The sequence below is a fragment of the Mya arenaria genome, chromosome 5 (genome assembly GCF_026914265.1).
Source record: "Mya arenaria isolate MELC-2E11 chromosome 5, ASM2691426v1".
Taxonomy (NCBI): domain Eukaryota; kingdom Metazoa; phylum Mollusca; class Bivalvia; order Myida; family Myidae; genus Mya; species Mya arenaria.
The window spans coordinates 1051951-1064725 of record NC_069126.1 but is presented as its reverse complement, the minus strand read 5'-3'; the positions used below and the strand labels follow the sequence as shown (position 1 = coordinate 1064725).

Sequence of the window (12775 nt, the reverse complement as noted above, 5' to 3'; positions counted from 1 at the left end):
TTGTCCGGAAAGTTATATAATTTGGGGGTATATAATTTCATATTTTAAAAACTGTTCAGTATATCAATGTAGATATATTATTCATGACATTTTAGGGCTGATTTTAAGTCGACTTTCGTAGTCATGGAGATAACTGTAACTATAGCCACCAACGTACGTAGCGTCCCACACTAGCTAGCAAAATACTGCGTCAATAACCCTTACGAAAAATAGAAAATCTCTGTTTAACCGTTCATGTCCTTCGTAGTTATATAATTTTGAACGAAGTGCATGAGTGTATTTCAAATAACATTGAAAAGAGCGGCGTTAGCGTCACGCACGGAGCAACGCACTACCATGGAAAATCATTATTGACACAATATTTCATTGTTATGTCGATAAATTAAAACAAATCAATACCAGAATAACAATAAAAGCTATTGAATCCGATGTGGGAGTTTGCTATTCGTAAGCGACCAAACTTTTGAAGATTAAGAACGCAAATATAGTAGTAAAACACAAAATGGTAACAAAATATGGTTACGTTACATATATTAGTACAGTTACCTAATATATCATTATTCAGGAACTCTATTAGTAAATAATTCATGTTATTTTATACATCATATTGCAACGCAAAAGTGGCAAATCGTTTGCTAAATGGGAGCGTTGTAGGGTCGTTTTTAATGCAAATTGCTCTGTACACAGTACAAAGTCGTAAAAAAACTTCCCCCATTTTAGACATTTTCGAATATTTAATCAAGTGATTTACGTTTTGACAAAGCATGAGCATTAATAAAATCTGACATTAATTCATAAGACCTGAATATCAAGAAGATTGGGTAAAAAAACTGGCTTCTATGTTTTTGACATATTTGTATTAACAAACATCTAAAGTCATTCCCTAACTCAAGTTTTTTTCCTTATTCAAGCATCTTACAGGTCATATGCTATAATCTCCAAGTAATGTAAAAACGACTCTATTTTCATAGACGTAAATTAATTTAAAAATATATACTTTTATATAAAAGGAAACTCTTTTAAAGTGTTTCGGAGTTACAACCCATGAATAGTAAAATAGTGTAGTTTGTATTCTTTCTGGTTTCATAAAGGGGAATAACTCCTAAAATGTTCAGAGTGATGTGACTGTGTGTTATGTACTCATGTGTTAAAGTTGGTATTATTTTTCAAGTTTAATGTTTTTTAAACCAAAGGAGGCATATTGAAATCGCACCGTCCGTCCGTCCGTCCGTCCGTTCGGTTTACAGTGTCCGGGCTGTAACTTTGCCATGCCTGGAGAGATTCTAAAATTACTTGGAACTTGTGTTCAGTACACAAAGATGACGTGTTGCGTGAAAGAGTCCCACGGCCATACCTCAAAGGTCAAGGTCACAATTACACGATCATTATGGAAAGCTGCTTAATTATATGCATATACAGTTTGTTGATCGTGTTTCGTTAAAGCTAGTATTAATCAGGTTGCGTAATTAAGTTAGAGACCGCTTTTCTAGAGCTACTCAATGATACAATTCGTACGTACGCACGCACGAACACATACTTCATATACTACCAAATAATAAGACAGGTGTTTAGATACTTTCGTTGTACACTGTTCGCTATCCGTAAGAGCTTGGGTTATGAACATTTTTGTTAATGCTCAGTTTGCAATAATGTTAGGGCTGGGCTAGGGTAAACGGCAGCTTTTTACTGTATATTCATTCAACGGTACGAACTTAAATGTACATATTACATGTAATGTAATTTAATCACACATGTTACAGCTAACTTTCATTCCTGAATAACACACCGTTTGCGTTCCGCTAGGTTTAAGGTTACCAAACACATTCAGTTTACGTTCGGGTAGCATGCACGGACACACAAGTACACGATTTCGTGTTATATTACATAATACATTGGGTTATTACTTAGGTTTCTTCTTATTTTCATTTAATGGATGACATTATAAACCATTTGCGTTACGGCGGAGATTATTTAAGGGTTAGCGGCATAAATACGTACGCACGCACGATAGTCTAATGCTCATTCGATTTAATACTTCATGGTGAAATATGTGTTACTACAAACTTTCATTTAAATTGTATTTTGTGTATGTAAGGTTGAGGTTAGAGATCGTAAAGAAATTTCTGTAGAAACGTACGACGCCTATACATACTCTAACACAGTTACACATGTACTATGACCGTGACACACATATAGGCTACTAACTTGTACTACATACATTTTACAGAATGCATAATGCATCATCTGAGTTCCGTTAGAGAAAGGTACAATTTCTTTAACACGTTCTTTCGTGAATTATCAGTTTGCAATAGCAAATGGACCTACGTCCATGGTCAGTGTTACCGACCACATTTTCGTGTACGGCACAAACGAAATTGTACGAACATACATATTAAATCTATTATAACAAAGTAGCAAGGCTACTTTAAATTACTACTTTTATTTAATAATGTCACATTTATGAAATGCAATCTGCCTTCATCTTTGGACGAGCAGCTTCATTTCACATGGTTCATGAAGGGGAATTACTCCTAAAATGTGACGAGTGATGTGACAGTCCGATATGTACCCATGTGTAAAATGTAATAATATTCAACAAAAGACGTTTTAGCTGTACTGGACAAAGGCTTATACCATGGCGCGGTGTCCGTCGTCCGTGCATCCGGGGTCTGTAAACACTTGCTTGTCGAGGGGTGAAAGCGAAAAGGTTCTAAGTGACATTAAATAAAGAAGCAGATAGAACCTTTTCGCTTTCACCCCTCGTTGTGTACGTAGTACAGTATACAGTTTTGAGTGTATCTTAACCAAACTGATACAGTAATAGTAAGATACCCATGAGAGCTCGGTTCCTTCCTTAAACTAGCCAGATCCGCTTATGCATGACTGGAGTATGGCCCTTGAAATGCTGCAGTATTATCTAAGGGAGACATTTGTGTACAGAGGGTTGTACATGTATTATTGTTGTAGTTTTTTCCATTAGCCCGAAAGCAAAAGTATTGTCTAAGGGAAACAACTTTGTACAGAGTTGAGTATTATTGTAGTAGTTATTGCCCTTTGTGAAGCATGGTTCACTTATTGCTTCCCTTTGAATGTAAGTGCCAGTATAGCATATGCCCCATAGGCCACTTGTTAAATTCGTACTTGACAAAATCTAGGATAATTGTTTGTTTCAATGTAAGATCGCATTATATTTCACAAAAATCTATGCTTTATGAATGAAGGATTGGTTTTGTTTTAGGATATTAATTGACTGTTTATTGTAGATTCAAGAAAAGTGTGCCAAAAAATTTGTATGCAATGGAACACCAGTTCAACGTTGCATTTATGTCCAAGCCATGTGCAAGTTAACGTTCGATTTGAACTTGAGAAGGGGCTTCTAAATTTTTACAATAATTATTAACTATATTTTCATATTTTATTAAAAATGGTGTGATTTTATGAAAGCAATGACCTGTCTGACATGAGGATCATTCAGATTGACAATTTTTATTGAACTTTTTGTAAAAAATAGAAAGCTATTAACAAGCACTTTAAAAATGCATTTTCTGAAAAATAGGTGTAGTATGAAAATTAATATGGTGTTGCCCAAGCAAGGCAGGACAGGACTGCAAACGGTTACAATGCATGTTGCACAACAAATATGAACAAAACTTAGTATCTCATCATGAACACTTTGTAAAATAAGTAAACTGTACAAGGAAGATCAAATTCTTGTTTATTTCAAAATATCACAGAACAATTAAGCACAAAAAATATTGTGTTTATATAATTATGCATGTAAAAAATGCCACCTGCTTACTTCTTATTAATGTTTACTGAATACCAAATGTTTTAATTTAATACTTCAAATAATCTGGTACATTTCCGATCAAATTAAGACAAAAAAGTCAAAAGTGAGCAATTATCAGTTGTAAACATGCATTTGTTTGATAGTTCAGAAAATTGTGTAAATAAACTATACTATTTCAAGCATTGTATGTCCTTAGTAGGCAAATCAGATTTGAAAATTGATCTCAGGGCCATCTATCCGCATGCATTTTCATACAATTTCTCCCAACAACAATTGAAAACTGAACAAATTTCAGAAAGGATATGTCTTTTATATATTAAGTTCCAGTATATAATTATAGACTTTAAACAAATGACGTAAGTGAACACTAATGTCTATTTCTTCACGATATTTCTAGCAATGAGCTCCTTCATTATCTCGTTGCTGCCTCCATAGATCATCTGAAGCCGGGAGTCAACGAACGCACGTGCAATGGGATACTCCCACATGTAACCCCAGCCCCCGTGCATCTGGAGGCATTCTGACGCCACTTTGTTCTGTACCTCCGAGCACCTGCACAAATAAACAACCAATGGTGTGGCAAAATATAAAATTTATTCACTTTGAAGGTATCAATTCCTACTAAAAATTTTTATATTGTCTGAAAATCATGGCCCTGCACAATATTAAGTTATGGTAAGTTGCCTGTTTTAAAGATACATTCTTAATAATGTACATGTACAGATTTTATCGCATAAACCATTCAGTGTTTATATAACTGATATTCAATATTTACAACACAAATTATAGATACCACAATTCAAATATACCAAAGTCAAAGAGCAACATGTTCACACTACAAGTATACCAAAGTCAAAGAGCAACATTTCACACTACAAGTATACCAAAGTCAAAGAGCCACATTTTCACACTACAAGTATACCAAAGTCAAAGAGCAACATTTTCACACTAAAAGTATATCAAAGTCATAGAGCAACATTTTCACATTACAAGAATACCAAAGTCAAAGAGCCACATGTTCACACTACAAGTATACCAAAGTCAAAGAGCCACATTTTCACACTACAAGTATATCAAAGTCATAGAGCAACATTTTCACAAGTGCTACAAGTATACCAAAGTCAAAGAGCAACATTTTCAAACTACAAGTATACCAAAGTCAAAGAGCAACATTTTCAAACTACAAGTATACCAAAGTCAAAGAGCAACATTTTCACACTACAAGTATACCAAAGTCAAAGAGCAACATTTTCAAACTACAAGTATACCAAAGTCATAGAGCAACATTTTCACACTACAAGTATACCAAAGTCAAAGAGCAACATTTTCAAACTACAAGTATACCAAAGTCAAAGAGCAACATTTTCAAACTACAAGTATACCAAAGTCAAAGAGCAACATTTTCAAACTACAAGTATACCAAAGTCAAAGAGCCACATTTTCACACTACAAGTATATCAAAGTCATAGAGCAACATTTTCACAAGTGCTACAAGTATACCAAAGTCAAAGAGCAACATTTTCAAACTACAAGTATACCAAAGTCAAAGAGCAACATTTTCAAACTACAAGTATACCAAAGTCAAAGAGCAACATTTTCACACTACAAGTATATTAAAGTCATAGAGCAACATTTTCACACTACAAGTATACCAAAGCCAAAGAGCAACATTTTCAAACTACAAGTATACCAAAGTCAAAGAGCAACATTTTCAAACTACAAGTATACCAAAGTCAAAGAGCAACATTTTCAAACTACAAGTATACCAAAGTCAAAGAGCAACATTTTCACACTACAAGTATACCAAAGTCAAAGAGCAACATTTTCAAACTACAAGTATACCACAGTCAAAGAGCAACATTTTTACACTACAAGTATATCAAAGTCATAGAGCAACATTTTCAAACTACAAGTATACCAAAGTCAAAGAGCAACATTTTCAAACTACAAGTATACCAAAGTCAAAGAGCAACATTTTCACACTAAAAGTATATTAAAGTCATAGAGCAACATTTTTACACTACAAGTATACCAAAGCCAAAGAGCAACATTTTCAAACTACAAGTATACCAAAGTCAAAGAGCAACATTTTCAAACTACAAGTATACCAAAGTCAAAGAGCAACATTTTCACACTACAAGTATACCAAAGTCAAAGAGCAACATTTTCAAACTACAAGTATACCACAGTCAAAGAGCAACATTTTTACACTATACCATGATAGTTTCCTTGAACCAATGTTGTTCAGTGCACTTATGCTGTACACCTCAAAAACTGCTAGAATCAACATAAATTTAAAAAGAAAATGGAGGCAACTAAACTATGTGTACCAGTATTTGGCCATGGATGCAGCTTCAGAGTCAAGCCCCTTTGCATTGTGAGTCTCGAGACATCGGTCCACAAACGCACGAGTCACACAAATCTCCGTCTTCAGCTCTGCTAGCTTATGCTGGATTGTCTAAAAGTAAAACAGTAAAAAAACAACATGTAGGCTTTCTTTTCATACCTGCACAGCCTACAGACGGTCTGAGGTGTATATTCCACATGTAAATTGACTGTAAAACTCCATATTAAGATACTGTGATATTAGGATAAGTCATCATAAAGAGACTGATGAGACAGGTTTAGCACTGCATCAAAGGAAATTCCATTTTGCACATCATATTAACATTTATGTCAAATTTTCAATCTTGTTCAAATAGTACCTAATATGGTAATTGATTTTTGGACTAGATAATTTGTTTTTTGCAAGATACCGACATAAACATTCAGGTTTGATCAGCAATCCCTTGACAGCACAAACTACACCCACAGGATAAAAAAGCAGTCTTGGTGATATATAGACTCTTTATTGACTATTCAGTATAGCCAGACGGGACAATAATGATTTTGCAAACACAGATCCATGAAAATGGGGATAGAATTCTATTTGATAAAAAGGGTCAAATTCTGTTGTTAGCATGATTTAAGTAGTGCCAGACAGCAAGATTTGAAAAGCGCAAAACTTGCATAAACCCGAACTATTGATACATATAAATGTTAACCACTACAGGTCGCAGGCAGACCAATAGAAAACAAAGTACCATAACTCAAATACAAAAGTACCTGCAGATTTGAAATGGTTTTCCCAAAGGCCTTGCGATTTTTTACATACTCTCGTGTTTCCTCAAACATCCATTCACAGGAAGCCTGTGCAACTGCGGCAATGATAAGGCGTTCTTGAGGTAGTTCTTGCATAAGGTAATAGAATCCCTTGTTTGGTTCTCCTAGCAAGGCTGACTTTGGTAGACGGACATCTTCAAAGAATAGCTCTGCGGTGTCCTGTAAGACAAAACTCATTTGGAGTCATCTTATGATTGCAAGTTCACTTAAAAACTGAAATAGATTTACAGGGTATTTTTTTTGTAATAGACTAGTTTTGCTTTGTTCTCTAAAGAAAACTTCAGGATATTAGAGGAATAACTTTAATTAGATCAAAGCATTAAACACTGACATTTATATGTAGTGTAAGATGGAATAAAGCAATGAAAGATTTGCCTCAAACTCTGACTATTGCTCTTGTAAAAGTTGCACTACTTTGAAGCAAGTTGTAATGAAAGTTTGGGGAATATACACCAGTCATAAAAGTGTATAAAGCAACAAATGCATCTCTACAGGGTACTAGTACCTTGTCTGATTTTGGAACTGCAAATCTTAATCCCTATCAACACCAACACTTACATGATGCAACAACAATGTGTTATTGTTTTCAAACCATCTGACACATTGAGGCTACGGGTATATCCTATTACCTGAGCCTTGAAGCCAATTTTCTTCAGTTTCCTTCCCTTGTTGAATCCCTTGGTTCCGCTGTCGACCAGGAAAAGGCTGATGCCGTGGGCTGCTGACTTGGCCTGTTAGAGGAAATCTCTATATTTTTTTATGGATACAATTAAGTATCAGCAGGTCTAAATTATGACAACAATATGACAAAAAAGACACATCTGTTAAGCATGACTGTGAAACATATTTGATGTACATCATATTCATACATGTAACATTGTACTGTGTTACAAAAAATATTCATTGTAAGCCACGAATTTTCTCTAAGGCCAAATTTGCCCCTAAACATCAAAAACAATAAATTTAGCATCTAGAACCTTACCAAGCATAGCGATAGTCACAGAATCATAATGATGCTGCTGCTCTTAACTGCACAGATTCTTACTTGTTGGTTGGTTATAGCCTCCATAATAATGAGTTCCCTTATAATGGCATTAGTGATGAACTCTGAGCTGTAGAGAATCTTACCTGTGGGTTGGTTATAGCGACCACAATGACGAGGTCACTCATAATGCCGTTGGTGATGAACACCTTACTGCCGTTCAGTATCCAGTCATCTCCATCTTGTTTGGCATTGGTACGAATTCCCTGCAGATCGCTGCAAATTGTGGATGATGAAATAAACATTATTCTTATGGTTGATCGAATAAATATAATAGAAAGATTTCTTATCAAGAACATTATACATGTACTATAATCCCATCCAAGAGAAATAAAAGACAAACGAGGCATAAAAGTCACAGTGAAACAGAACCTACACACAAATTACTGAAACCATTGATATTTACTACAGACAATATAGATTTATTGTAAAGACACAAGTCTACCTGACATACATGTACTACAACAAAAGAACACCCACGGTTCAAAGAGCAGCACATACCTGCCAGCCCCTGGCTCTGTCATGGCAATGGCCCCGATACATGTTCCCGCTGTCATGGCTGGAATATACTTCTCGATTTGTTCTTGTGTACCAAAGTGACTGATGTACGGCATAATGATGTCTGAATGTAGGGCAAAACCTGGACCTGTGCAGTTCACATAGGCTCTGCAAATGAATGGTGGCAAATTTATAACAACAGGAATAAAAGTGGATGCCAATAATTGTTGGTCTTGGAGATTACTTAACAAATATTAAAGCAAGACGTATGGGACTTGCTATATGTACACATCTGCTTCTGTCATTGTGAACATATGTACCAAGTTTCAAACTTCTTGAATTGTTTCAATATGAAGACCATCACTGACGTTTTTGCAATGTTGACAATTGAGATATCATGGCTATTGAAAAGCCAGCTGAAAGATGCACCCTAAAAATGGCAAGTTTGGGTATGCATAAAAAATTGGGTCATACTACATGTACATACTGTTCTTCCCAGGTGATGGCTGTAGACAAGACGTCCCCACCCAGTCCACCATGTTCCTCCTTCGTGTTCACTCCCAGAATCCCCATTTCACCAGCCTTCTGCCACACCTGATTCAGAAAGAACAAGAAAACATGTGGACCTTTCTCCTCGAAAAAAGTGAAAATTCCCATGCTGCTTTTTGACGATAATATATAAAGCTCCTGAGAATTTAATTAAACACAACTGGTGTTGTACCGATGATCAATTAAAACTGAAAATCAATTGAAAAGAACAATATAGGGGACTACCGATAATAGATTTATCTTTTTCTCCATTTTATTAAGTTAACTATCCTTCATGGAGTAAATGATTAAAATATCATATCAAGAGATAACAACACTGCATAAGAAATATTAAGCTATATAATTAAGAAGCCAAAATGCAAAAATGTTTGTGCATGCCAATTTTTCGATTAATAATAGATCATTGATCAGCTTCAATCTTCTAATATTGTAAGCAAAAATTTCGTCTGATTTTCTTTACCAAATACAATGGGATGATTGTTCAGAACTTAGTTCAAGTTAACTACATGATTAATGCCATTGTTGTTAACTTTTAAATGTGAAATATTTTATGATGTGCTCACATATTTATGAATAAATAGAGATGAAATAGCAGACTCAAATTTCATTAGAAATACAGCAAATCACAAGTGTATCCATTAAACTTTAAGTGCATCAGCGACTTGAAAGTTAACAACAATGGTGTAAACAACATTGGTACATTTAAAAAAAACCTAAACTTTCAGCCTATTAAGTGTATTTTGTCTTTGCTGAGTGATCAAACATATGACCTTGTTACTGCCTACACCTCTAAAATCATGTGCTAACTATGAACTTTCATGCATTTTTCATTAGCTTACCTCTCTGCTGACTTGTCCGTCTTCCTCCCATCTGTAAGGTACAAAAAATAAATGAAAAAAAAATTCAACTTATAGTCATATTATAAAGTTCATGCCCAAATACAGTAATGAGACAAAGGCGGATTAATTGCATAAGATAGGTATTTTGCAAAAGTAATAAAAATATGGGGAACATCTTGTTCATTTCTAAACAAGAATTCTGAAAGATTGAACAAATGTGTGGTACTATTATGTAAGTAAAAGTGTTTTAATCATTTAAGCTCTGTTAAAAAGGAACACTCTTTTATTTTAAATATTGTATCTTGTAAGAAGAGTCTGGATGAATTCATTTACACAAAAACACAAGGTAAGTAACATTTATAAAATTGCATTATCTATATAACACATATTCATACACACTTTGAATGGTTAGGGGCCACTTCCTCTTGAAAGAAACGCCTCACAGTCTGCCGGAAGATGTCATGTTCCTCGGAGAAAATCTTCCTAGTCCCAAAGTCTGTGAGAGCTGGGCTTTCACCGACTTCCGGTCTTGAAGAATATAACCTGAAATGAGAACCAATTTTTGTCAAGGGCCATATGGTTTGCCGATCTTGGCTGTAAGGTCTCTCAAATCTTAGCCATATGGTCGTCCTAAACTGGGCTGTATTGTCTTTCAATCTGACTCATATGGTCATTCATTCCAGTCTGAATCATCTGCCAAGCTGGTCAGTAATGCGTAAGAAAGCTATGCCATATACTGTAGCACCGGTCAGGAAATTTAAAACTATACAATCACAAAAGTTATCCTTGTGTAATGGGCGAGTCAAACAAGAAGGCCAACAGATTCCTTCTGAGGAAAGCATGCTCCACCCTGAAGGGGTCCACTGATCTTTATGTACAGTAAATTCTCAATCCACACAGAGCCCAGGCTTTGCTAATTTTTATATTACCAACCAAGTAAACATACGTACTATGATCATACTTCCGTCTATAACAGAATGTTATATTATGAACGCACATCCGCCGCCTACAGCGGGCCATTTCATTTGTTTGTTTGTGTTTAAGATAAACAATATTGAATGAGGAATTTAAAGTTGTTTCTCTTCATCCTTATTACCTCTTTTGATCATATAACTTATATTCATACTATTTCATAAAACCGGCGTTCAACGCAAACAGTCCTAGGATCTCATGAACACCATATTTCATATAAATGTAGAACTGACACATACATGTATTACAATTTACATGCCAAATTTAGTGAGACCGTTCAAGAGGATTTTGATATTGAAGAAATTTGTATCAGGATTCCCGACAGGAAACGATTATTAATTTATAGAAAGTTAGATAAGAACCCAAAATACATGTTAAGTTCAATCAGAAATCGCAATTGCTAACATGATCTCATTTGCAGATTATTTAGTACAGGAGGATATATAGTGCAAACTGTTGGATTTCCTTGTCAACTTCCAGTTCCAAATTGTTCATAGTTGAAATTCAATTGCATTTCAATCATCCAAAATTATTTTAAAAAAGGCCAAAACAGGCAAAATGCAAACCTGTTGCATACTCAAAGTGGGGTCGGTGGAATTACTGAAAACCTGGGAAAACCTGAAAACCCCATTAATTTTCATAAGTATATACAATAGAGTATTCGTGGTGGTTTGTACGCCCAGATTTAATACTTCATTGTATATTCATTGTTCAAAATAATGCTTAATACCAGATACATAAAAAATAACCTACTGGTTTCCGAACAAGGCACAAATCCCGAACACCAGCTAAAACACGCGTTTGTTTACCCTGATCGATTATTCGATGATCTAGATCAATACAAAGGCTTGCCTTGGTCACATGAGCGAAGTTTCATCTTGTTTTGTTGAGTATTTTTCTAAAAAAATGCCATTCAGTCTTTATACCTTAAAGATCAAAATGTAGCACACGAGGGAATGACGTCAGATGGCGCACACGCATCTTTAGGTTTTGCAGCTATGTTGACCTACATTTATGATATTTATAAATAGAAATCACACTTTACATTTGAATTTCATGTTTTGAAAAACATCGGAAACAATAAATAACATTGTAGCTAAGTGTTTATTTAATATAGCATACTTATTAATTATAATTGTATGACCATGGATTTTCGCTTTTCAAGTGTTCGGTATTTGTGCCCTCCATAGCATAAATTTAAAGGTGATTTACTGTCTATATAATGAACGATTTTCGACATAAAATTGATGAGATTGTGAATCTGTACTTTGACAGATGTTGTCACATTAACCAAAGATGTTTCATACGCAATTTTAACTTGCTACTACAAAAACTCTCCAAGATAATTGTGAAAAACCTCAAAAAGTGTTCGGATTTGTGACCTTAGCCAGTAAAGAAGTTCAGTGCTCTTTTATTTAAACAACTTGTTATATAAAACTATGTCCGAATATATTCCACGTCCGAAATTATTTGTTGAACACCCAACCTGAAATGGTATGATAATCATAATTTCATATGTAAACATTTTATTTTCACCTTGAAGCACACGCTGAACCCCTAGTTACGGGTTTTATTAGAGAGTTAAAGCGAAGAATATTTCGGCAAAACATGTTTGACAGACGGACTTTGGACCGGTGCAGCAGATAACACTTCCAGTCAGTAAGTAAGTAGGTAGATAACTTGCACCCACTGGTTACTTCCCCTCTCAGGACTGAGTAATAACGCAGTTATCAAATGCCTATATAGACTAGTACCCTACGTTACTTTTTGATAAAAATCTAACGACTCTTTTTGTAGAAAAGAGAATGAGGGTACCGGTCTAATGCCTATATGGACCCTTACTACATGAATAGACCTGAAACTAACGGCATGAAACGAGATGATTGCATTAATTTTAATTATTTAATGTCTTCACTTTAAGGA

General features: G+C 34.9%; 1 protein-coding gene across 1 annotated transcript; it reads right to left on the bottom strand.

Annotated features, from left to right (window-relative positions):
• Positions 1 to 3698: 3698 nt before the first annotated feature.
• LOC128233624 (long-chain specific acyl-CoA dehydrogenase, mitochondrial-like) lies at positions 3699 to 12536 on the bottom strand. Its single transcript, XM_052947385.1, has 10 exons — positions 12389 to 12536; positions 10280 to 10423; positions 9881 to 9911; positions 8980 to 9086; positions 8496 to 8660; positions 8081 to 8210; positions 7582 to 7683; positions 6896 to 7111; positions 6121 to 6248; positions 3699 to 4342 (listed from the first exon to the last, which is right to left on the bottom strand). Exons 1-10 carry the CDS (start codon positions 12460 to 12462, stop codon positions 4165 to 4167), a joined length of 1275 nt encoding a protein of 424 aa, XP_052803345.1. The 5' UTR covers positions 12463 to 12536; the 3' UTR covers positions 3699 to 4164.
• Positions 12537 to 12775: the final 239 nt, after the last annotated feature.